The sequence below is a fragment of the Peromyscus maniculatus genome, chromosome 1, assembly GCF_049852395.1.
Source record: "Peromyscus maniculatus bairdii isolate BWxNUB_F1_BW_parent chromosome 1, HU_Pman_BW_mat_3.1, whole genome shotgun sequence".
NCBI lineage: Eukaryota > Metazoa > Chordata > Mammalia > Rodentia > Cricetidae > Peromyscus > Peromyscus maniculatus.
This window is the reverse complement of record NC_134852.1, coordinates 212223041-212250513: the sequence shown is the minus strand read 5'-3', so window position 1 is coordinate 212250513 and position 27473 is coordinate 212223041. Positions and strand designations below refer to the sequence as shown.

The 27473-nt window shown below is 44.3% G+C and overlaps 1 protein-coding gene across 1 annotated transcript; it reads right to left on the bottom strand.

Annotated features, from left to right (window-relative positions):
- Pnliprp1 (pancreatic lipase related protein 1) lies at positions 1-27473 on the bottom strand. The gene is made up of 13 exons (XM_076563428.1): positions 27423-27473; positions 15170-15218; positions 13934-14088; positions 13462-13587; positions 11103-11237; positions 9564-9672; positions 8321-8440; positions 8091-8210; positions 6292-6410; positions 5575-5704; positions 3441-3549; positions 2795-2962; positions 1-207 (listed from the first exon to the last, which is right to left on the bottom strand). Exons 1-13 carry the CDS (start codon positions 27471-27473, stop codon positions 126-128), a joined length of 1473 nt encoding a protein of 490 aa, XP_076419543.1. The 3' UTR covers positions 1-125.

The following is a 27473-nucleotide window of genomic DNA, read 5'->3' as shown; positions in this document are numbered from 1 at the left end:
CAGAGAAATGCTCATCAGCGTTTTTAATATTCAGTTGCTGAATGTCCCCATGGGTGGCAGCTGACATCTGAGACAGACGCTGTGTGGTTATGTGCAGCAGAGGATTTTTATTGGTACTGATGAGGTCACATGGCGTCTGGGGTGTCACAAGGCAAGAGAGTGAGCAGAATGTCTTCTCTCACCGTGTCTTTACTACAGAAGTTGTACCTGTAAGGAGACACAGTGTTTGGCACTGGCGTGCTCTGTCACCCATAGGAAAGCTACTGCTACCTGAGTGTTAGGCAGAGTTTACGTGAGGCAATGCAGAACCTGGGAGAGGCATGGCAGGGCCGCCACCCTCTGAGTCTCCAGTGAGAAGCCCACCCAGCCCAGGGCAGGGCCTGCCATTGCTCTGAGGTGACACTGTCACTGGTCCTGTCATATATAGACGACGGCCTCCTAAGGCAGCACCATCCCTATCCTCATTTTAACAGATACTGGTGGCCACAGTAGACTGATGCAGAGACAGTCACTAATGCTGTTCTCAGTACTCAGCCGAATGCCGTGGTATCTACGACAGACTGAATTCTCAGTTGGAGGCAAATACACCAAAGAGTTCACGTATGTAAACTACACTACCCGTGGGTGATGAGGTCCTATGATCAGCCCCGCCTCACAGGAGAGGAAAGAGGCACAGAAGGCTCTGTGTAAGGTAAAAGTCCGAGATGCAAGTACAAGTCCGCCTTACGCCGTAGTCCATATTTTCTGTTGTAGTATCACCCAGTCTGGCTTTCTCCTGGGGTCCCCCATGTCTCTCCCACCTTCCAGCTATGACACTACCTGTTGCTCGGTGGTATCTTCATTTGAAGAGGAGCGTTCCCTCTGGTGTTATTGAGACTCCCATAACAGTTATTCAACAGCTTATGATAATAAGTGGGAAAAGGTCTCCAATATGAAGCTAATGCAGACACAAGTGACCGTCTCTGTGGTTATGGGAGAACCAGGGATTTCTCTGAGGCCTTCCACCTGACAATGAGTGGGCGCTAACATCATGTCCCAGCTGTTATGGTTTGGTTTGTTTTGACCCGTGTAGCCACCGGCCAGGTGTCCATGCATCTCTGAATCACCCTTTCTCCATGCTCCCGTAAGCAACCCTAACACAACTACTAGTCTTTGTCGGCCTCCCCCATCTTCCTCTCCTGAGTGGGTCTTTCCTGGAAGTTTTAACCTGGAGTCCCAGCATTCAAGTCTCCACGGCCTGGCTTCCTTTTGCTGGCCCCTCAGCAGTTCATGCCACCCCTGCCCTTCCTTCCTCCCCCAGTCTCCCCAGCACTCTGTGCCTCCTGGGTCATGTGATCGGCCATGTGCACCCAAGGTCTTGTTTTTCTTGATGCAGGCTCTGCCTTTGCTTTCCTGGCTGTTTTCCAGAATAGGTCCCCATGGACTCTTTGTCACAGTCACATTTACAGTGGGTACTGAGTGGAATGGGGTAGGAAAGGCAGGAAGGGCTCTATTTTTCTTTTGGTCTCATGTCACTGGAAGAAAGTCCAGTCAGCAGGTCCTAGGTAGCACTTGGAATCCCACTGAGATGACTACATCAGATTTCATGGGAAAGGAAACCGGAAGAGGTTGAGTCACAGTATTGATTGCTCTCTAACTTTATAATTATTATTGGTGTTATTTAGTCACAAGTGTTCCTGGCAATTCTCCTAACAGTAGAATGACTGAATGATTTACTAGTTGAATTTTTTATTCCCCAAGCTAGTTTGTGTCATTTGGAGTGGGTTTTGACTTTCTTATATTTAACCCCTTGGTGTCAGATTGTTTGAGAGATTCTTAGGTCAGTAGGATGGCTCAGCAGGTACACCTTGCCGGCCTGAGTTTGTCCCCCAGAATTCACAAGGCTCCGGCAAGCTGGCCTCTGAGTTTGTGTGCACCATGGCATATCCACACATACCCCAATAAATAAATGTATAAAAACTTTAAGAGAGATTTTTCCGCACAGAGAGCGAGTAGGCAAAGCTGCTGTGCTCAACCACTGGAGGGCTTATCGACATAGATGGGCTCAGGCCTTAGGGCCTCAGGAGTTTGCTTCAACTAGATCTGTTTGACTTCCAGAAAGTGTACATCTTTCTTCAGAAACCTCCGGCATTTCAGTGACATTCTAAAGTGCAGTTAGCCACACAGTTGCAGGATCCAGGCCTCGTATAATTAACAGACCTTAGGACCTGACTCTAGAGACAGCATCTTCCAGTGGAGGCTGGAGGGAAGGCTCTCCACTGGTCAGCCTGGGCCTCCTCTGTGCTGTAGTCCTGCTGGTCACCTGACCAGTCTGATGGCCCTGCTTTCCCACCTTATGGGAATAGGGGAGACTTCAGAAGTCCACCCGAGTTGGTGACCCATGGATCAGCCACAGGCCACTCTGACAACCTTTCTTCCCCACCTGAGGAAGTGATATTTCCAAGGGTCTTGAGTTTGCTCCCCCCTCTAATCCCCCAAACACCAGTAACCGACACTTCCCACAAAGCCTCCAAAGTTCTGCAGGCTGACTTGGGGTGGAGCTCTATTCTGCCTCCCCGGGTTATCATCTCGTCTCCATTCCAGCTTCCCTCTTTCTACTGAAGGTCCTGTGCCTACTCAGGCAGGGAAAGAGGAAGCTATGGGTGGGATGGGAATCCACAAGTCCTGTCCCTTCTGTGCTTTCTTTGTCCTCTGTCAAATGATTCCTCTTTTCTTATCTGTCCCAGGGGAGGGGTTCCCCTACAGACATTCTCTGCAAACACCCTGAGACAACTCAGCAAATGAAGATACTTACGTGGTCCGCTCCTCTCCCTTTTGCACAGTGATCTTGGCCGCACCCACTTTGGGGAAGCTTGGGTTTACTACGTGATTATTCCAAAGGAACTTGACTTTTTCAATTGTTCCCACATCAAGCTTGGCATCAAACTCACTGGAATGCGTAGCACCTGGCATCAAAATGCCCCTTGAAATAAAGAAGGAGAAATGTTCCAGTTTATGGAAGCACATTGTGATGACCACAGAAGACCGTGACCCTCCACTCTTAGCTAACTTATAATAATGAGTCTTCTTCCAAATGCATCCTCAAATCAAAGATGGAGGAAAGGAATATTGGCAATAAGCTGGCAACCTCAATCTACTATTTTGGATTGCTTTTCTTTCTTTTTTTTTTTGTAGAAAATGATAAAACTCTCTCAAAATATTTTAGTTTTTTTTTTTCTAGAAGAATCATCTATATTGCAAGTTGTCATCTTAGCTTAACATGTATTATCTGGAACAATAATAGATTTTTAAAGTATAATATATCAAGAGAGAAAGAAATGTTTAGGTTTAAATTAAAAGTTATTGGAAGTATAAAATTATTTTCTGTACATAAAGTAGCTTCAAACCCATGGATGTCTAAAATCATAAACGTTTAGTGCTGTGCACACCACAGGGATTACCTGAAGATATCGTACTGTTGAGTATTGCCCTCGCTTCCAAACAGAGCCACTCTGACCTGCCCAGTGACTGTTCTTCCAGACAGTGTCAGGGAAACCCGGTATCTCCAACCTAGGCAAAGCAAGGGAGAGGTCACCTCATTGACACAGAAAATACTTTAGCCCAGATTACCACCCTCACCCTTGCATGGGAGCACAGAGTATGAGAAACCATACTTGCTAACCCACATCTTAAATGAGCACCCAGTGGTGGCCCCTCTGGACTTGCTTATAGTTAAATTCATGATAAATAAAATTAAATGTTTACTCCCTCAAGTTCACTAGCCTTGTTGTTGGTTTTAAATTGCCACGTGAAATCAATGGCTTCTGGATATAACAGGGCTGAGCAAGCCCTCTGCTCCAGAGTGCCAGTGCTGTGTGCTATGGCAAGAAGAGAGCCAGGACTCCAGGCCACCCATGGGAGGACAACTTGGCAGTGCGGAGCACCTCCAGCCTGGATCTGTCCCATCTCTGCATCCCTGGGACCCCTGGTGCTCAGGTAGTTGTCATATAAACATATACCTAGGGTGCTGTCCCAGGGCCTGTGTGCATGTACAAATACACATACACACACACAGAGTCATAGTGCATGCAAACACATAAATATATATACACAGTACATCCATATATACACATATGTGCATCCAATGCACACACACATATAAACACACAAATTTACCCAGTCATCTATACATATGTACACAGGCACATGCATAGCCCTGTCTAAGTTCCCACTCACCTCTCACACTCCTAGGGATGTTTCCCCTTCCATTTCTCTTCTCAGGGTCAAGCTCCCCATCCTTTAATCCCAGCAGCAGCCCACCAGACCCAACGCTGACAAGGACTTGTACATTTCAAAGCATTGTCTTGATCATCCTTTCAGCCCTGTATCTAGCAACCCATATCTGTGGTCCATAAATAAGTGTTGATGGGGAAATAAATGATTCCTTTGTTATAGTTAAAATATAGGCAAGTCTTCCAAGTATTGCCGCGTTAGTGGGGGTTGATTAATCAGCCTTCTGGCAAAAAATGATAGGTAAGTATATTTACAGTGATAGGAAGGCCCTGAATCTCCATGAAAGCTGGCTATCCATCTATCTACTGGTTTGTCAAACCAGAAGTATGTATTAAAAATGATGAGTCTTGTTGTATGTAAATTATACCTCAATATACCTGACTTTCGGAAACTATACATGACATATTGTTTTTATGTAGTCTCATAATTGCGTAGTTTCTGTTTTCCATCTCATGGAACTCACTAAGTAAATTGTCACAAATGGCCCAAACATGCCTAATCTGGACCTGGTATTTGAGTGCATTCAGTGGGATCATGAAAGAAATCATCCCTCTCTGTACTGGCCACTCTGTATCAGAGAGGCACTAGGGGCACATGGATAAAGAAGGACAAGACTGGAACTGGGCCCCTTGTGGAGACCCACCTGGCAAAGAGCCATTACCAAGTATGTCTGATGAATGAATGAATACAGAGGTGTGTGTGTGTGTGTGTGTGTGTGTGTGTGTGTGTGTGTGTGTGACAGAGACAGAGACAGAGAGACAGACAGAGAGACACACAGGTTCTCACACACACAGGCTCTCTCTCTCTCTCTCTCTCTCTCTCTCTCTCACACACACACACACACACACACACACACACACACACACACAGTCCTAAAACAGACAGAGAGAGAGACACACACACACAGGCTATCTCTCACACATAGGCTCTCTCTCTCTCTCTCTCTCTCTCTCTCTCACACACACACACACACACACACACACACACACACACACACACAGTCCTTTAAAGGAAGGGTATAATGAACTGGAGAGGGGTAAAAATTCTAGACAGTTGTCCCAAAAGCTATGCAAATTGCCTCAACCCCACAAGTCACCCTTTCTCTTCCAGTCACTCCACAGAATGGAAATAAAATGGAAGCAATTCAGATGCTCTCTTTGCCTCAGTGGAATCATGCATGGGATGCCCAGGGCAAACATGTCTTTCTCCAAGGTAATCAAATGTGTTCAGAGTTCTTTCAGGTTAGAGGCAAGCTTTCCCTCCTGTCAGGCATGACACTTTCTGGGCAAGTAGTCAACTTACGTGCAAAGTTCTTGGCATCTCCTGTGTTCAAGAAGAACTTTTGTGGCTCCTCACTTGTCCTGCCGGCAAACTTATCAGCATAGTGACCCATCTGTGGGCAGCCTTGATCTGGGCAGGGGAAGCACTTGTCCTAGTGAAAAGAGCAGGGGCCATGGAGCAGAGAGCTGGAGAAAGCTGGTGCTCCATGTCCCTGAAGCCCAGCTCCTTCATTTGCAAAGGGAAGAGAGATGGAGCCCATCGGCTCCAAGTTCCCTTCATCTCAGCAGAACTTCTAGCCATGATGCACAGCGTGTTAGAGTGACCAGGGACCTTTAAACAGCACTGCCGTCTTGGGCCCAGCTTCCATCAGTTGTATTTCCCAGGCTTCTAGTGGTGTCAACTCTCCTTATTGATTGTAGAGCTTACCAATAGTTATCTCTCAAGATCATGTCAATGTGGATCTATTCTCTGATCTTCTAGAATTTTCCTCTCCTACATTGCTCATTTGTGCTGTGTGTGTGTGTGTGTGTGTGTGTGTGTGTGTGTGTGTGTGTGTGTATGTGTGTGTGTGTGTGGTTTTTTCTACTTCCTGTTAAGAGTTGTTGGGGCTTTTCTCCGCCTCCACAGGGTATGCATTCTAAGGGACAAGGTAGAGCATGCATCGAGAAGGAATGGCAGATCCCTACATAGGGATCTCAGTGTGGGGTGCCCATCACTCATGGCAGATTAATAGCTTACAGACTCAAAATCTTTGTAGGAAGTGCAAGGGTATGCAGCGAACCCATCGGGGTTGAGAATGCTTTCTGAGTAGTACTTGTAGCTTCTCAGGTGGTTACAAGCCACAAAGTCCCGGGTTCCTGAGGAAACAGGCAGGAGGTCAGTTCAGGCAACTGGAGGCAAGCTGTGACCACATCTATTCCTCTCTTTCTCCAGTGCAATAGGTCCAGGGTGGAACTGTATCACAGAACTTAAGTTCCTGATTCATTCACAACAATGACAGTAAACAAACAGGTTTCAGGTGTTGGGAATAATGTTCCTGTTACTTCACTGGTGTTGTCCACTAAACCCCCCCTTTCCTAGGAGGCAGGTGTCATAGTATCCCTTTGGTAAAAGTATCCACAGATGGATTCACAAGATTACAGCTATCAAGGGGATAGCTAGCTGTTACCAGCTAACTGTTGTAATGAAACAGTTCATCTGGTGCTCAACACTGTCCCTCTAGCCTCTGTGTCCAGGAATAAGGCTGGAAATCCTCAAAGACACAGCTAGATGTGCCATAATCTTCCACACGTGGCACCATAAGCACATTGTCACAATGCTCTTGTGCAAACGAAGGTAAAAGCAGATTTCAGTGGCTGCAGCTGAGTCCTCCTTACCCCTCTCACTCCCTCAGTGTTCTTTCACGTCCTTACTCAAACCACTCGACAAGTATCCCAGCATACCATCTAGACCTGGCCTGAACTTTCTTGTCCATTGCTGACGGAGCTGTCAAAGTCCAAACAAGTATCCTTAATGTTTGCATCAAGAACATCTAAGACATTCTGACTGAATTGAGTAAAAATGATACTCATAAGATTCCTTCATACCACTAAGGGTTTTTAACTCCAATGCTGCCAATTGACTAGTGTGGCTGCTGAATTCTTGATCTCATTAGGCAGTATTGGAGCTGTTAACTGAAGGATGCCCTTTATTCCCAGGTATGCTCACCAGTGACAAGTGGACAGTCCCCATTCTAGCCTTCCTCATGTGATTGCTCCTCATTCCTGCTCAGTATGAGTGAGCAGTGACTTGCATTGTGAAGACAGCTCTTCCATGCATGCCCATGGGGTACATTTACTCAGTTACTGCACTGAAGCTGCCTAGGACTGAATCGATTCTCAGGGAACGTCTGCAGGAAAGTTCTCTTGGGACATTCGTGATGTCGCTCTTGTCACTTCCCCTCTCTATGCGGTGACAGTTGGGATTAGAGCGTTAAGCCAAAGCTCTGTGGTTCCTTGATGTTTATGCAGTGCATCCATGACAATGTTTTAAGGAAATACAGAATCAGGAGATCTGAGATCTGTGAGATTTGCAGTTATTTTTTTTCAGAAATAATATGCAGAAAGGAAAATCATGTATTTTTAAAAAGAAATACATTTCTATTACTAAGATTTGTTATGGGGCTGGGGAAATGGCTCAGTCAGTGAAATGCTTGCCTTGAAAGGAGGAGGACTTGAGTTTGATGCCAAGAACCCAAGTGAAAAAAAGCTAAATATAGCAGTGCATGCTTTTCATAGTGCTGGGCATGGTGGAATTGCTTCTTTAGGCCAATGGAGGACCTTATAACATTTAAAAACATGCACAGTATCTAAGGAATGACACACAAAGTTTTCCACTAGTATCTGCACACACATACAATCCCTACACACACACACACACACACACACACACACACACACACACACACACACACGGTAGTTGGTGGGGAGATCTGTCATGGCAAGTGCTGAGTACCCCAAAGAAGCACCATCCTCCCAGACTGGCCCTCATGGCCTTACCTGACCAGATGCCATCTAGGTCCACAATCTGTGACAGGGCATTCTTCTTGCACCCGGGCATGTTCTGTCCTCCGTTGGGGAAGAAGTCAAAATGACCCATCATTTGATTTGTTCCAAAACCTAAAATATTTGTAACAACAATGAGACAGGGTTTGGGCTGTATAGTACTTCAGGGTTAAAATACTGTCACTCCTGTCCACAGCTAGAGACTGGAGCACCATGGGGCTCACCCAAAAAGGGGATCAAGGGAGCTGCATCTGTGTGAATCACGTCCACAAAGTTGGCATCCGAGGGGTCAAGGCGGACCTCTGCAGGAGTGCCTTCAAAATTTGCTTCTACGGGATCCAGTCCTAAAAGAGATGGCCAACAATGTAAGGACCAAAATGTGTGGTTGTACAGGCTGGGCAACATGCAACTGAACAGGCACCACACTTGTAGTAGGGCGTGGAGTCCCAGTGCTACTCTTTAAAGGGGGCTTGGCGACAGGAGAGGGGAGCACATGAGAAAAGAACTCAGATTTTGTTTGAGCACGGATTTCTTCCTACATCAGATTCTTCCATGTGTCTTTCGTATTTCATATTTCATTTTCTTCCCTTTTATCTTAGTGAAGGAAGCAGGGTCCTGGGCCTGTAAGTGCTGCTGGTTCTACTAAAGCTACCTTTGGGGCAAGTTGTGTCTGACTTTGAGAAAGTCATTCAAGATTTTTGTATCTCAGTTTCCCTATTGTATAAATTGAAGGTAATAACTTCATCAATTTATATAGCTGTTGATTAAGTAATTTAATATTCAATGTGAGGCCCAGGGGCTGGCATGGAATCATATAACCTGTGCATTCTCGGGGCAACCTATTTGCTTCCCTGAAGGAGCTTCTTCAGTTCTGAGGATTAGATGAGGAACACAAAGTAATTTTTGCAGAACTTAGGGTAATCAGGCACTTAGCTGATGCGTCCCTTAATAATGGCATTAATATCCTTGTGTAGATATATTCTATTGCCCTTGTTATAGTGGAAAGACTGCTGTGTTTGAAGGCCGTTTTGATGGTGCCAGTTAAAGGGTGTTTTTGTTAGTTACAGTAGCTGGGATCCTTTTACCAGCAGGAAGAGTGGGAAGCAATTTCCAGGTTCCACTCCACCCTGCCTTCAAAGAGAAGGAAGTAATGGGTAGCGCAGTCCCTGTTCAAGCATACTTGCTTCTGTCCAGGCTAGCTGGTATTCAAAGTTGCTGCATGACGCACATCAAGGAAAAATTGCACCCAGAGAGGAGCAACTAGGGCCATAGCAGAAGCATCACAGAGACACACAGCGACATTTTCCTTGCCAACAGCGATGGCCCACGTGTTGCTTAGAAGTGTCCTGAAATCTCCTGTCTGGGCTGTACCCAGCCCTGCCACAGCCAAGGGATTCAGACAGCTCTAAGCTGGGCTACAGGCTTATGACCATTCTGGGGTTGTGAGAATATGACCTGGGGCCTTACCAGTAATCCTGCCTAGGCCTGGAGTCCGACTTCCTGCTTCCCCCGCCACATGAGCTCCTAGGCTGTGGCCAATGAGGTGGACTTTGGAAGGCGAGTAGCTGTAGTTTGTCTAGAGAGGAAAGATCACATTTGCGGGACTTGCTTGTGCTCTGGTTAGTGTGACTCTCCTGTTGGGAATTTTCCTTGCTTCCTGGGGCCTCAGGATTGAGGCCCAGGTCCTGACAGGGACCTCAGGACTTTCCTGACTCATGGTGGCCCTTCCTAGACTCTTCTCTAGCTAAAACTCACTGTGACCTCAAATAGTGTCCTCCTCCTTCACCCCTGGGCCTGTTTTACACCACATTATAGCCCATCTTCCTATCTTCTTGCTCAGGTACCATCTAAAGATCCTGTCTTCAGCAATCCAGATGCCTCTTCCAGGGGAGACTTCCCAAATGCCACCCCACCCCCACATACAAGATGGATTAACTATTCCCATGTGCCTTCATAAACCTGCATACCCACTCCCTCATCTCCAGAACCCTCTAACACAGTGGTTCCCAAATTTCCTAATGCTGTGACCTTTTAATACAGTTTCTCATGCTGTGGTGACCCCATCTATAAAATTGTTTTTGTTGCTACTTCATAACTATAATTTTTCTACTGTTACTAATCATAATGTAAAATATCTGTGTTTTCTGATGGTCTTAAGTGACCCCTGTGAAAAGGTCATTTGTCTGCCAAAGGGGACATGACCCACAGGTGGAGAACCACTGCTCTAACAGATCATACTCTGTGGTCACTGCAAGTCTTCCCTATATGTAGGGAAGGCCTAGGACTTCATTGATCACCTTTGTCTTTTTGCACGCTATTGACCATCTTCTCTAGAAACATGAGATCACATGCATTCACACGCAGTGTTTTGTGATATCCCCCAACAGGCCTATCATTATTGGGTCTACACTGTTTTTTGTGCAACCCCATGGGCTCTGATTTCTGTAGGGGTGCAGAAGCAGTTGGCTCTTTGTAGACCTATTATCTATAGAGCATGAAATAGCGGGACTTTGATCTTGTACAGAAAGTAACTATAAAGAATTCCTGAATTAACACACAGAATGAGAGACTTAAAGCATTTGCTAAGATCAAAGGCCAGGATAGGAAGAAACAACCGGAATGATTACAGCGGGAAAATTTCCCAGCACCAACGGGACCCGCTGTCAATTGCACGTCCTGCCCCCTGGCTCTGTCTGGCTTCCCTCGACAATACCAGGCTTTCTCTGCACAAATCCCCACTTGTGTAGTGGGCAGCTCCTGGAGCCAGATGACCTGAGCCCCAGAGACAACCCTTCTACTCACCTGCTCTGTTTTGACAAGCTAGTTAGCCTCCCTGTGCCTCAGTTTCCTCAATTGTAAATCAGAGGATAATAAAATCCCATCACTAAGTGCTAGCCACTAAGTTTCTCTTTTACTCATGTGTCACTAAGGTGGTCTTCATTCTTTGTCTCCTCTTTGTAACTCCTAAATTCACCTTTGGACCCCACCTCCCTCTGGCCCACTCACCGCAAGGACGTCAAGCATGTGAGCCAGCTGGGCACCCACTACTCGCACATTGTTGGCAGCCTGTGTATAGGTGGTCTGAGAGCCTCTCTTCCAGTCCACACAGATGCAGTTCACCTTCTCCACTTGGAACATGTTCTAGGGTTGGGGAGACACGGTGTTGCCATAGGGCATGGGGAAACCCATCTAGGCAGGGATCAGAAGTTACTCATCCCTTCTTCTAGCTGGAGTGCTGAGACGGACTGGATCCTGTCCAGGGGATCCTGCAGTCCATAGGGTAAATACTAGCGGCAGAGAAGACCCTCATCCTAAAGATGAAGGAAAAGCCAGTCCCTTTGATTTCTTCAACCACATCTGACAAAGTGGATCAGTTACACCATTAAAGGAATCCGGTCTGACAAGAAAAACCTCAGCACAGTGTCTGGTGACTACTGTCTATGTGACCTTTTGGTTCTGCTTGTGAGAGGTCCTTTAGGTGACATGCCAGATCTCTGGGCATTTCTTGAGCTATAAAGAGGGAGAGGGGTGTCATTTTCCAGTCAAGATGGCACAGAATTCCTTGGAGGGCACACACACGGCAGGTATATGAAAAGCAGAAGAGCACTGATGCGAGGAGTGAGGAAGGAGAAATGTCCCCAGGGCTCAGCCAGGCTGTGCATGGGTCAGCCTGACACCCACAGCTGAGGTCTTCTGACCTTTTCATGACAGCACTAACTAACACACATGGCAGCTCCAGCTTCTGACCATTGTGTTCCTTGGGACTTCTATTGTCAAAGCAACCCTGAGAAATCCCTGCAGATCCTAGAAATTTTGGTGCTAAAAACTGAATTAACAAGATGCTCATTAAGGCTGGGTGGTGGTGGTGCACACCTTTAATCCCAGGACTCGAAAGGCAGAGGCAGGTGGATCTCTGTGAGTTGGAGGCCAGCCTGGTCTACAGAGCTAATTCTAGGACAGCCAGGGCTACACAGAGAAACCCTGACTTGAAAGAAAAAAAAGTGCTTATTAAGGAAGGGACAGGAAGGTGCAGAGTGACAAATTGTAATTTTTCTTGACAATATTTTTACTTGGTATTACTATATATATTATATATATAATATATATAATACATATTATATATAATGTGTGCGTGTGTACACACGTGTGCATGTGTGAGCGTGCGTGTGCACGCACGCACGTGTGTGTGTGTGTGTGTGTGTGTGTGTGTGTAAGGCAGGTGGTTGCATAATTTCTTAGACAGATAGATGGAATCTGTATATACAATAAGAAAGGAGTATGGTATCTTTTACATGTGTGTATACATGTATACATGTGTGCCTGTGCATGTACAGCCATGAATGCGTCTGTGTGTCTCTGTGACTGTACCCCATGTGCATGTGTGTAGGTCTGTGTCCTTCTGTGGTGGTCCTCACCAGATGCACTCTTCTATTGAACCATTCTCTATGGGGCCTCCTAAGGAGTCGTCCTGTTGCTGAAATCCTAGACTTCAGTGGAGAGAGGGAGGAGAGATCACAGGAGCAAGTGAGGTCAAGGTCATGATGGGGAAAACCACAGAGAGAGCTGACCCAAGCTGGTGGGAGCTCATGGACTCTGCCCGTCAGCTGGAGAACCTGCATGGGACCAAACGAGGCCCTCTGAATGTGAGTGACAGTTATGTGGCTAGATCTGTTTGGGGAGTCCCTGGCAGTGGGACCAGGACTTATCCCAGGTGCATGAACTGGCTTTTTGGAACATATTCTCTAAGGTGGGACACCTTGTCAGCCTGACACAGTGGGGAGGGGCTTGGTCCTGCTCCAACTTAGTGTGCCAGACTTTGTTGACTCCCCAAGACCTTACCCTCTCTGAGGAGTGGATAGAGGTGGGGTGGGGGAGATGGGGGCGCAGGTGGAGGGGAAGAAGGAAGAACTGGGATTGGTTTGTAAAATGAAAAACAAAACTTTAAAAATAAATAAATAAAAGAAAAAAAAGAAGTCATCCTGATGATCTTAGTTCCTTGTGTCTTAAATAAATGGACACAGCCACATGCCTCTGACTCTCAGGAATGTGGGGAAGATTTGGACAAACAAAACTCCACAATCCCTCATTTGCAGAAATACAAATACTGCTGCCAAAAGTCGAGAGCAGGCATTCCTGGACCATGGCTGAACAGGAAGCATGACAGTGAGGGAGAGGTGAGTTCCCGTAACAAATCCCTGCTTTTGGCTGCAGATGTGGGTTAGAAACAGGGAGAGGAATTGGGGCTTCATAAGGAGAAGCGTCTGAGCTACTGTGAAGATTTCTTGCTGTCAAGCGTGTGTGTTATGGCTGTGTAAAGGGAGACAGCTCGGTGGCCATGGCTGCGTGGGTAGGAGATGGTCCCTACCTTGCACATGTCTACCACCCAGTTCTCTTCTCCTTTGTCTATGAAGCCATGGATGATGAACCGAGTCTTCCTGGACACTTGAAAATTGGAGGCCTCAATGGTTGATGGGTCAGAGGGCTGGAGAACCTATGACAAACAGAAAGGGTTTCAGCTTTTTGCCAACCTGTCCCTCAAGCCTGGCTCTCCTCCTCTCCATCCTTGCCAGCCAGTGTATTGGCCTCTGCAGGCTGAGCACAAAAGTCAGCTCTTTAGGACACTCATCCTGACCTCTGGGTTACCATTTCTATGGGCTCGTTGCATAGTAAGCCCTGTGCCCAGACCAGAGCCACAGAGCTAGCAGGAGGATCCTGCAGCTGTGAACCATTCACTCATCCAGAAGGTGAGGCAGGGCATGGGTAGTAGGTATAAAGATAAGGGAATGTCACCCCCCCCACACACACACACACCCACCATAGTTCATGAAAAGTCTTACCTGGAAAGCATTTGGGTTCTCATTGGTGAAGAGCAAGAAGCGTGTGTTGATCTTCTCAGGGCTCCAAGGGAGAAGTTTTAGGGGCCTGATGGCTGTGCCTGCCCAGGGCTCAGTGTCAGAAAAGCATCCAAGGTCATTATAGCAAACCTCTTTTCCTGAGGAGACAGAACGGATAGGCTCAAGGAGAAGTTGTTGTGGCTGAGCTCCCAAGTACTTGCCTCATCTTCAGCAGAATTCACTGAGCCCTGAGGCGAGGGGTTGATGGAGACATCCCTTTTAGGGCTGAGTGTTCCAAGGTCTCTAACTCTGCAGATTGTCTGGCTGTGAGTCTCTGTATTTGTTCCCGGCTACTGCAGGAGGAAGATTCTCTGAGGATGGTTGTGTAAGGCACCCTAATCCAGAAGCTATTTCAAATTGATAGCCACTTGCAAATGAAAATCTAGTTTCCTCCAAAGGAGTCTCACTGGGGAAATAAACCACTCTTCAGGGCAGGCCCTGTGCCCAGCAGTAGACAGTCAACACAAAATGAACTCAACAGCATCTTTGGAGGTTCTTTGTCTCATGATGAATTTGTTTTGCAGATCGATTGTGGCGTCCAGTGGGGTTTTTACGGGTTCTTACCTGTGTGAACATGTGTGTCTCCGCGCCTGTGTGTAGGTTTTGTACTTTTCATTTGTCTCTCTTTCTTGTCTGATAAATTTGTTGTATTCTTATTTGTTTTTTATTTATTTTATTACTGTTATTCCTTACAATGCCTGTTTGTTTTCTAACAAGAGACATAAAGGATGTGGATCCAGATGGGAGGGGAGATGAGGGTGTACTGGGAGGAGTAGGGGGAGGAGAAAGGGTAATCAGAATATATCGTATGAAAAGAAATCTATTTTCAATAAAAGAAAAAACTGAAACATCCAAAAATCCCCTTTCAAAGTCTTCTAACATATTTGCAGAGCACCCCCTGCGAAGTCCACATTAACTAACTGAAAGTCCACTTGTCGCTTCTAGATGCTTTAGAATCGTTCCTCAAAAATTCAGGCTATAAGCTCCTCCGGGTATAGGGGGCTATTTCTCCCCCCCCTCAATTACCCAGCTCATGCTCCCAGGCTGTGAGTTCCGCCACCTTTCCCAGGAGCCTAGGAAAGTATGGGCTTCTGCAAGCTGTCTGGGATAAAGATTCTCCAGGCCTTGCTGAGAGTGTGGGAACTTTATTACTTCATACAGGGTTGTGGGGTCACTTACCTAGGGCTGCTCCCAGGAGGAAAAATGGGATTATCCAGAGCACCAGCATCTACAACAAGGTCAAGGACATCAAACATACACAGCCTGGGTCCACGAGCAAAGTCTCCCGGGAACTCAGGACTGTCTGTCTTACCTCTGCTTTTTAGCTGGTGGAGGAGCAGATTCAAAGGAGGAGGAGCTGTCTCCCCTGGAACCCACCAGGACCTTTTTATACTCCAGTCTTATCATCTGGATTCCAGTACAAGCAAACAGTGAGTGATGAGAACAGGAGCTATGTGAACTTCGTCCTTCAATCTGTACCTTGTGTGTATTTACACACAAGGTTGGGATGTCGGGCAGGTATTCCCACAACCCTGGGAAGATGAAAGCATGCTGGACAGAGGCACAAGAGCCTGGAGCTTTGCACTACGTGTCTGTGAGAATCCGTAGGAGCCAAGAGCCTCTGCTTTCCTGTTTCAGATTCACCACTAAGCAGTGTACAGGTGCACATAGATGCACTGAGATGGAAAGGGCGTGAGTTCAAGGACTGCCTGGCCTGAGGACAAAGTTCATGTCCAGCCTGAGTGACTTAGTGAGGTTCTGTCTCAAAATAAAAACAATAAAGATCCAGTTGTGCTCAAAGACAGAACGCTTTCTTAGCATGTGCAAGACCTTGGTTTCTATTTCTAGCATGACCACTCTCCCCAACCCACACCATCCCCCCAAAAGATGGCAGCAAACCTTACTAGCAGGGGGTTATTCTCTTATGTACAACAGATGGGAATGTCCTGGAAGAGTATAAAGTAAAGAGAAACATCTGTTAAGAGAATTTCTTCTTTAAAGTAGCCCCCCACTTGCAGACTAGAAACACCCAGGCACAAGAGCCTTGAAGACAAACTCATTGCTTGCCTCAGTATCTCACCACAGTCTCCAGCCCCATTAACATGTTGAGCAGTGAACCAATCTAAAATGCAGTACTTAAAGCAGATGCAATGGTTGTACTGTCTCATTGTAACTTGAACAGTTGGGGTTCAGGGTCCCCCAAATCCCACACCAGCAGTCTACAGCATGTCAGTTTTGTTCTCCTGCACAGCTGCAAGACAGACCTGACCTCATTCACCTTCGGGTTTGTGCACCCATGAGCAGCTGGCCAGTTCCCACAAGGCAGATAAGCCTTCACAGAGCAAGCGTATAGAGGTCCCAGACGTGCCCCTAAGTTAAATGTTTCCATGTCAAGTTCACACACCAAAATAGCCTAAGAAATGGGGTAAAGGCCATAGGCCCTCATGTTAAGAAAGCAGAAAGGGAACCCACCCACGCCCAGAGTAATGAAGAGTAGCAGCCAGGATAGGGATATAAAGTAATTGTCTACCACGTACGAAGCTCTGGCTTCTACCCTTAGCACCGTACACATAGGAAGTACACACCCAACCCCCCACACTAGAGAGGTGAAGTCTCAAAAGTTCCAAGTCCTCCTTGACTACCCAGCAAACCGAGGCCAACCTGGGCTGCCCGAGACCTTGTCAAAAAACAGAACAGGGACAGCAGCCTCTAGTCACCATGGTTCAAGCACAGCTAGTCCTCCAAATGATCTCATCTAAGCCTGACAGCAGCCACACCAGGCGGGACTTATTGTTCACTTCCCTTTACAGATGTGGAAACTGAGGCACAAAGAAATAAATCACCCAGCTAAGGAGTAAAGACACAAACCCATTCATCACCCATTTATCATGTTGTTTTTTTTTCCTGTAATTTTGGGGTCAAATATAAGAAATCTTTGTCTAGGCAAATGTCGTGAAGTACTTCCCTTAAAAGTTATGAAGCACTTCCCATATATTTTCTACTACAATTTTTATGGTTTTAGCTCTTAAATTGGAGTCAGTATTATTTTATGTTCATTGTTATGTATGCTGGAATGTAATTTTTGAATTACTTTCTTTTTTGTTTGGAAATATTTTTCCCTGAAACAGTCCAGGACATTTTATTAAAGAGAATTTTCATTTTCCAGTATATGCTTTTGGTTCCCTTCTCAAAAACTAGCAGTCTGTAGATCCAAAATTCTTACAAATGCTCCATTCTGCTACTCTAGTTTAGGTGTCTGATTCACGCCAACAGTATGGTGGTTCTACAGTACTTACGACTGCTTCAACCTAACCCTTTCCCTTCTCTTTAAATCTAGAATCTACCACCACCCAAGTGTTGGTGTAGATTTGAGGCAAGAAAATCAAATGAGGGCAGATAAAACACAGTAGCCATAGATGAGCCATAGCCCTATAAACAGAGGGAAAAGCAAGTATTTACCTGAAGGCTAGGAGGAGCTTCAGTTGGATGGGTAAGTCTGTCCAGAGGTGTCAGATCATGAACCTGTGTGGTGGGGCCCTGCCATGGCTTGTTACTGTGTGAGGGAAGCCTCACATTTTCATTTGTACTGAGTGAACACAGAGCTTGCAGGAACATTACTTTGGAGTAATGGTTTGGTTATGGACTGTGCCGGCCTAGAAGAGGAGGCTATTGCAGAACTGTACCTTCCTACAAAATTTATTTAGCAGTAGTTATAAACATGCACTGTTAGAACCAGACAGAACAGAGTTATGCATGCTACATGTCACGTAATCAAATTGAACAGTGAAGTGGGCCAGTTTTCTTTTCAATAAAACAGGAGTTGTTAGTCAACCTAAATAACCACAATAAGGAAGTCCCCCTGTTTTAGCTACACAAGGGAAATAACCTTGAAATGACCAACCCATGCTGTGTTTCCTGGTTTTGTTTTGTCAGCCCTTTTATGTCTGTAAATCCAACTCATCAGGTCAGAATCTATTCTTGAATTGAAATTTGCTTTGAAATATTACATCTGCATTCTGTTTTATTGGTGTCAACTCTTGACATATCATAGCCACCTCTTCCTCACACATTCCATAATAGTTCTTACTCTCCTCTCATGGTCTCCCCACATTAAGAGTCTTTATATGAGAGAAAATATGCAGGTTTGTCTTTTTGAGCCTGGCTTATTTCATGTAGCACAGTCTTCTTGGGTTGCAAGAAAATTTTCTTCATGTCTGATTGTATATAGGTACCATGTTTTCATTGTATATAGACACCATGATTTCATTATTCATTGGTTGATGGAGGACAGCTTGTTCCATCCCTTAGCTCTTATAAATAGTGTTGTAATAAACATGAATATGCAAGTTATCTCTGTGGTATACAGACTAAGAGTCCACTGTGTGCTTAGCAGTAGTGGTATAGTTGGATCATATGCATTTCTATCTTCAGATTTTTGAGCAATGTACTCTCATTTACATAGTGGCTGCACTAGTTTACACTTCCGCCGGTAGTGTGCAAGTGTTTCTTTTTCCTGACATCCTTCCCAGAATTTGTTTTCTTGATGATAAGCATTCTAACTGAGGCCAAAGAGAATCTTTTTTTAATTAAAATATATTAAAAACTTTTTTATGTATGGGTGTTTGCCGTATGTATATATGTTCACCACTTGTCTGTATCTGTGAGCGTATTCCTATATTCTACATCGTTGGGTTAATGCTTATGTTTGTGCCAGTGCCATGCTGTTTGCATTACTGTGGCTCTGGAGTATAGTTTGAGACCATCAACTGTGATACTTTCAGCCTTGTTTCTGTTCAGGATCGCTTTGGAAATGATTTTATGTTTCTATGTGAATGTTAGGATTATTTTCTACTCTTGGAAGAATGTTAATGGAATTTTGAGGGAATTGTGTTGACAAGAGATTGTCTTTTTAAAATAAGAAACACAGAGCCAATGTAAAAGAGAAAGCCGAGAGGTCAGAGCTCAGAGATAAAATCTTACCTCCTGCAGTGCTCCTAGCTTCCCCGAGAGAGGGAGGTTCCTGTGTCTCTGTTTAAATAATCTTTCTGTTCTGCCTTCTCATTGGTTGTAAACCCAACCACATGACTGCCTCATCACTGCCTGTAAGTACCGCCCTCCAGGTCTTAAAGGCGTATGTCTCCAATACTGGCTGTATCCCTGAACACACAGAAATCTACCTAGCTCTTCTAACCACCACGCTCTTACTATGGCTCTAATAGCTCTGACCCCAGGGCAACTTTATTTATTAACATAAAATTAAAATAACATTTCAGTACAAATAAAATATCACCACACAAGATAGTCTTTTTTTTTTTTAAACAATACAAATCCATGAGCAGGAGAGGTCCTCTGTCTTCTAGTGTCCCTTTCAACTTCTTCCTTCAGGTTAGTCTTTTAAAAATCTGTCTGTATGTGTGTGTGTGTGCGCGCGCACATGCGTGTGTGCATGCACCTGCCACAGCACACCTGTAGCGGTCAGAGGGTAACTTGCATGCATTAGTGCTCTCCTACCATATAGGTTCCTGAGATCAAACTCAGAAGTCAGGTTTGGTGGCTACCACCTTTACTTACTGAGCCATCTTGCCTGCCCTTTTCAAGATCTTACAGTTCATTGTAAAGGTTTTTCACCTCTTCACTAAGGTTTATTCCTAAGTATTTCAGATTTCTTGAAGCTGTTGTGAGTGGGATTTGTCCTCCCTAGTTTCTTCCTTGGCAAGTTCATTATTGGTATGTTGAAAAGCTACTGATTTTCCATATGTTGAATTTTCACCCTGTTACTTTGATGAAATATGTGTCAGGTTTAAGAACTTATTGGTGGAATTACCAAGGTCTTTTGATCACAGGCTCATGTTGTTCACAAATAGTGCTTCTTTGATATCTTCTTTCTCTTTTACATTTGTTTGTCTCTTGTTGTATTGCTCTAGCCAAGAGTATGAACACTATGTTGAATAATAGTGATGTAAGAAGGCAGAGAGGGTGAAATGGTAATGCTTGCAGGTTTTCCCCTGTGGTGATATTGTGTTCCCCAAAATATCATGCACCCTAATAAACTTATCTGGGGTCAGAGAATAGAAAAGCCACTAGATCTTAGGATAGGCAGTGGTAGCACACACCTTTAATCCTAGCATTCCAGAGGCAGAAATCCATCTGTTCAAGGATACAGCCAAGCATGGTGACTCATGCCTTTAATCCCAGGGAGTGAGGCAGAAAGCAGAAAGGTATTATATATATATATATATATATATATATATATATATATATATATATATATATATATATATATCATGAGGACCAGAAACAAGAAACATTTGGCTTGGTTAAGCATTTGGCTGGTTAAGCTTTTAGGTTTTGAGCAGCACAGTTCAGCTGAAAGCCATTCGGATATAAGGACACAGAGGCTTCCAGTCTGAGGAAACAGGATCAGCTGAGAGTTGGCCAGGTGAGGTTAGCTGTGGCTTGTTCTGTCTCTCTGATCTTCCAGTATTCACCCCAATACCTGGCTCAGGTTTGATTTTATTAATAAGACCCTCTAAGATTCATGCTACATCCCCCACTAGCACAAAGTTGACTACAGTGCTGTTTGCAGCCTTTATGATCTTTCTAGTTCTAGTTTCTTGTGGGCTTTCATCAGATACTGAACTTTGTCAAATTCCTATGTCTATTGAGACAATCATTTAATTCATGTCCTCAAGTCTATGTGTTGTATTACATTTATTTATTTGCATATATTGAACCAACCTTGTATTACCTAAGATGGAAAACAACTTGGTTATGAAATACATCTTCTTTTAGTGTGTTATTTATTTATTTATACTTATTTATTTATTTATATTTCTAAGACAGGATTTCACTAGTGTTCAGACTGGCTTTAAACTCATGGTGATCCTCTCACCTCATCCTGCTAGAATTATAGGCCTGTGCACAATGCCAGGCATTAATGGACTCTTGAATATGATTTTCAAGAAGTTTACTGAGGATATTTGCATATGTATTCATCAGAAATATTAACCTATAGTTTTCAATTTCTGCTGTGTCCTTATCTGGTTTTGGTGTCAGGGTCATAGTGGCTTCATGAATGAGCTTCATCCTTTTCCATCTTCTTCCATTTTGTTGAACAATTTGAGGAGTGTTGGTGTTGGCTTGTGGTCATGAAGTCTCACTTCTCACTGAGGAACTATTGGTAATTGATAGCCACAGGAAGAGAGAGAGTTAGTTTTCTTTAAGAGTGTGGTTCTTGATAGGCCAAACATACTTCAGTGGATGGCCACACACCCAAGAGTATATAGCCAGAACTAGTTGGATTAGATGAGTACCAAAGCTAGGTGGGTATGGAAGTGGAGGTGGATTTGGGAGGAGTTGGGGGAGGAGCGTGAGCATGATCAAAATACAATGTGTGAAATTCTCAAAGAATTTATAGTGCTTTCTAGTGTGTGTGTGTGTGTGTGTGTGTGTGTGTGTGTGTGTGTGTGTGTGTGTGGTGTGGTGTGTGGTTGGTAGAATTCAGCAGTGAATCTGTCTTGATTTTCTTTGTGAAGAGACTGTTACTGTTTCCACGATGTTGCTCATTCCTGGTCTGCTTAAGTTGTTTAAATCTCTTTGATTTAATTTTAGCAGGTCATACATATCTAGGAATTTCTATTTCTTCTAAAGTTTTCATGTTTGGGGAAATATAATTTTGTATATAACTCCCTAATGATACTCCAAATTTCATTTGAATCTATAGCAACTTGCCATTTTTCATCTATAATCTTATTAATTTGGGTCTTCTTTTTCTTTTTATTGGTTTGGCCAGGGGTTTGTCAATCTTATTTCTCTTTTCTAAAAATCAATTTTATTCTGAGGCAGAAGCTATCTCTCTGCAGGTGGCAGGGGAAAGGGGCCCATGGTGAAAACTTAGATGTTTACACACGCTGTGGTGAGAACAGATGTTAGAGTTGAAGGGAATGTTAGGGGAAAAGCAGGCTAGGAACACCAAGGATGAGAAATCAAGAGTTTTCAGTTGGTGTAAGATAGCCAAGCAGACCTGATAAGAGACAAGCAGACCTCTAAGAAGCAAGGCCAGGGTCATCAGGACAGCTGCCAGGCTTCCCTGATACCCCCTGGCAAGCACATGCTGTTCAATACTGCGCTTTTACGTAGTCTTGCTTCTAACTCAGCTAATTGTAACTGGGCTTCCAAGACGGTCTCCCCCTATTTTAGAACTAAGACCCCAGACCATGCCATAGACAAGGAGTTAACTAGGAAGGGACGAATGCATCTATTTCTTAAAGACAAGTTGATAATAAATGTCAATAATTAACAAATAATGAAGAGGTCTTAGCATAGACGCCTGTGAGGTGGGAGGGTAGGACACCCACCTGGCAAGTGACAAACAGCTAACTCACAGGCCAATAACTAAAACACTGAAGTCAGAGGTGGACAGAGGGGGCTCTTCATCAACCCCTATCCAGGTTGGGCCAGAGGAACATACATAGAGTATGTAGGATCCTAATTGGCTTGGCCAACAATAGCCTAAAAAACCAGTCAATCTCACAATTACCTCAGCTTTCATCCAGTTTCTGCCATGGCTGTATAAACCCCTAGACAACAGAGTTCAACATTTCCTTTCCTCTCTCAAAAGCCCCACCCACACCTTGGGAATTTCACCTTCCCTCCGTTTCCCACCTTGCTTCAGATTGTCACTTTTTTTGTACAGCCTGCTCCTGCTGTGCTTGTCCCCGTGACTGTCTGCAGCATTAATTTCGATTGGCATGGGACGATGGACCCAGAAGCCATTGTCCCAGGTCCAGGTTTGGTGACTGTGGGTGTCTGGTATCCTAGGTCTCCCAGTCAAGCACAGCTGTGCCTTGGAAAGTCCTGTCCTCCCAAACCCGTCTTCAAAGGTAAGCATTGGTCTGTTAGTCTTTGTTTCCTTCATTACTGTCTTGCTCTTTATTAGTCCATGTAAGCAAGGACTCAGAGACCTGCTAACAGATCTGTGGGTGGGAAGAAGGGTTTTATAGATATGAGAGGCAGAATAGCCAGAGGATGTCCAAAGCTGCCCTGGCTACCTCTCTGGGGGACAGAGGAGTGGGGCAGACTGGCAAGGGCCAGGGCTATCTCTCCCAGAGCAGAGAAGAGCAGGAGCCGGTTCCCGAGGAGGAGCGGTAAGAGTGAGATTTGTCTCTCTACCAGCAATCCTATAGCCCTGCTTGAGTTGAGCCAAGACCATCCTTTTGAACCAGGCCAGTGGCCTGTCCTGTCTTGGAGTGCTTGGGGTTTTTCCCTTTGGACCCAGCTGTCCAGCCTTTTGTTGGCGATAAGGAGGACACACTTTTCTGGCTGCCTCACAGCTCCCTACATGGATAGAGACATGGTCATGGAGCCCAGGACAGTCGGAATGTGAGTCAAAGGTGGGGTGAGGTAGGCAGGCAGGCTATGATGGAAGACTTGACAAAGTTTTCTTAGAAACATCTGGTTTACTGATCATAGGTCATTTCACCTGAAAGCACCTGAAGAGACCGGGAACCATCACACTATCATGGGAAGGATAGAGATCAGTAAGCTGTGAGAGGTGGGAGCCATGGACCCAAGGGAGACCAAAGGACCTTAGAGGTGGCCCCTGGAGGCCATAGTTTACAGACCAGTTCTTTTTCTCTTGACTGGACTGGTTCACACTGACTTTCAGCGAATCCAGGTCTGGCTGGTTTGTGGGAACAACTGGAGTTAGTGAGATGAGCCCATTTTGGAGCAGTTGCAAAGCTGAAGTTGATTCCTGGATGATGTCTGCCAACTGAGTATAAATCTGCTGGGACAGATGGCAAAGTTAAGGAGCTTTGGGGGGTGGTCTTCACTTGCAACTTTCAAGCCTCTCTCTGCCTAGGAGGTTAGGAAGATGAAAAGCATACTCATCAGGCTGGGAGGAAGGAGCCTTTGACCTGTGACAGATGACTCAAAGGCAAGAATCCTTTAAAGTTGACAAAAGAGATAAAGTCTAGCATGACCACTGTCTGTAATCTGCACTGAAATCATAGTAGAAATAGTAGTTAATGAGTGTCTGTAAGCAATCTGAGTAGACTCACACCTTGAGCTGGAGCAAAGTGAAGCCTGAAAATTTATTAACATGAAGAAGCATGAACATTCATCAGTAAGAAGAAATAAACTTCCTGGCAGGAAAGAGAGCACAGTGGAAGAAGAGCTTCTGAACCCTGAAGATGGTTCTAGGGTAGAAGTGGACATTCTTTCCTCTTGGACAGAGGACTGTAGATATGTGTAGATGTAACCAACCATCTTATTAAATAAGAAACACAGAAACAATGTAAAAGAGAAAGCCAAGAGGTCAGAACTCAGAGCTAAAATCTCACCCTTCCTTCTGCTGTCCCAGCTTCCCGAAAGAGAGCTATATCCTGTCTGTACGTCTTTTTTATAGTATTATTGTTCTGCCTTCTCATTGGTTGTAAACACAAACACGTGACTGCCTCGTCACTGTCTGAATGTACAGCCCCCTAGGTCTTAAAGGCATATGTCTCCAATGCTGGCTGTATCCCTGAACACACAGAGATCTATGGGATTAAAGGCATGTGTCACCACCGCCACACTCTGTCTATGGCTCTAATAGCTCTGACCCCCGGGCAACTTTATTTATTAACATACAATCAAAATCACATTTCAGTACAATTAGATTACCACCACATTTCCCCTTTTCTATTTTAATAAAAAGAAAAAGAAAGCAAAAGGTTATAACTAACAAAAGAAAAACTATATACAAAAGTACAAATAGCCGGGCGATGGTGGCGCACGCCTTTAATCCCAGCACTCGGGAGGCAGAGCCAGGCGGATCTCTGTGAGTTCGAGGCCAGCCCGGGCTACCAAGTGAGCTCCAGGAAAGGCGCAAAGCTACACAGAGAAACCCTGTCTCAAAAAAAAAAAAAAAAAAACAAAAAAAAACAAAAAAAAAAACAAAACAAAAAAAAAAACAAAAAAAAACAAAAAAAAAACAAAAAAAAACAAAAAAAAAAACAAAAAAAAAACAAAAAAAAAAAACAAAAAAAAACAAAAAAAAAAAACAAAAAAAAAACAAAAAAAAAACAAAAAAAAAACAAAAAAAAAAACAAAAAAAAAAAAAAAAAAAAAGTACAAATAATAAATACCTAAACAGGTATTTGACAAATCAGAGAAAATAATTCCATTATCTATCCTATTTTGGTAAATCCAAGATGTATCTAATGCACTTTCTATCCTAATTAATTTTCAACTATAACTAACTAATCTTCAACCATAACTAATCTTCAACTCCCTCAGAGACCCAAGAAGGGAATAATATTAGCTAACAAAAATAAAAACAGGAAGTGCATGCAAGCAACTTCCAAAAAATTTGTGAGTTGACAGAAACAGCCAGCTGCCTGGGCAGTCACCTGAGGTTTCTCCGCAGTGTTGGGGCATTATCTTCAGCCTATAGGCTTAGTGTATCTGACAGACTCATTGTTTTGTTATATGTAATTTTACCATGTTAAAGTTAAAACCTTTTTAAAAAAAGAAAAAAAGGGGAAGTGCTTTGGATATTGCTCTATATAAATAAAACACTGATGGCCGGTGACCAGGCAGGAAGTAGGTTGCCAGGCAGGAAGTAGGTGGGACAAGGAGAGAGGAGAATTCTGGGAAACAGAAGGCTGAGGGGGGAGACACTGCAGCCACCGCCAGGACAAGCAGCATGTGAAGGCGCCGGTAAGCCACCAGTCACGTGGCAAGGTATAGATTTATAAAAATGGGTTAATTTAAGATAAAAGAACAGTTAGCAAGAAGCCTGCCACGGCCATACAGTTTATAAGTGATATAAGCGTCTAAGTGATTATTTTATAAGTGGATTGTGGGACTGCGGGGCTTGGGAAACCTGGAGAGAAGCCCTCCAGCAACAGATATGGATTGGACAGATGTTTCAGTACAATGAGAAGCACTTTTAAGTTTGTGTTTCTAAAACAACCAAAGGAAAGTTAAAAATTTTAAGCCTGTAAAGATGGTAATTTTATTTATTTTTAAAAAGCTTTAGTAGTCACTGTTTCTGTTACCAAGACCAGTTTGAACAATAACTCATTCAGACTCCGTTGAGTTTCTCTTCTGCTCTCATAAATTGCTCCTCTCTTGCCTGATACTCTCTACCTCTTTCTGCTGTTCCCGCCAAGTGCTATCTTAATTTCTTCATCTTAGTTCTGCCCCATCTTGGGCTTTATCATCTTGTTGGGCCCTGACCCGTTCCTTGGGTAGCTGTTGCCTTGCTTGCTGACCTTGATCAGATGTCCTCCCTATGCTAATATCCTGCCAGTTTCATTCCTCCTAAACAGCTTACTAGAGGTTCCTTGTTTGCATATCCTGCATATTGGTGTAATGCTAGAATGTAAAACATCTGTAGTGAACTTTTGCCCTCACAGGTTCTTCCACTGTGCTGTAAGCCTGTATTTAAGGCCTCTTCCCTCCAATAAAGGGCATTCTACTGAGACGAATGATCCGCTGTCTTGTCTCTGTTTTCATCCTCAGCCCCTCACTCGGACATGGTGAACAGGTAGTAATGCGGGCGTTACTACATCATCTCATTCTTACTCACCTACTTCTTCCCTATCTGGCTTTTCTTCATCTTCCATCTCATCCTTCTAGTACTCTCTTCTGGTCCTCCAATCTAGTTCTTCCCCATTTCAGTTCAGTTCTTACCCATCTAATTCTTCCATTCTCTTTTTTTCTTCTCCGTCCTTGCTCTGAAAATAAAACTACCTTTTATCCATTTGGCCCTTGTCTCCCCAAGCTATCTCTTCTCCCTCCCATTTCTGGCAGGGTGGGGGAAGTGTGCTCGGTCGCTAGGCAACTTGGCTAAGCAACTTCCGTCACAGCTAGATATACCTGTAAGTAGGAACCCTTTAGTTCTGAGTTAATTGTTAAGGGTGGATCTAAAACTAGAGTTAAGACTTTGGAAAGGAGAAAGTTAAGCTTCCACCAGGCTTTCTCAGAGTCTGGATGCTTAAGTCTGTTCTTAGAGAATCTGTGAGGTATCTCAGATAAGATACTTTTGTCCATCCAGGGATGGTCCTGGCCAGATGCTGCTAATGACGATAATTACAGAAAGGCCTGAAATTAGGGATCCTGGCTGAGTTACTGCACAGAAGGTTATTTAAATATTCCATTAGCAGAGGGGAAATTATGCCCAATGGATGATAGAAAAGCTATAATAGCACAGGAGAAATAATCAAAAGTCAGTATCACTAAGACTCCTTGAGCCTCAGCTTGACCTCTGGAAGGCCCTTGGCTTCTTCCAAGTATTAGCTTGTTATAATCAGCTGAAATCCTACTTTATATTATTGTGGCTTGCAGCAATATATACACTTAAAAATAATAAATATTTAAAAAAAATAACACTGTTCATAGTAAAGATACCCTATGTTCTAGCATCCCTGTAATCCAAACTTACCTCGTCAGCTGTGATCTTGAGAGACATGCCCCCAGGAGCTGCCTTACCCAT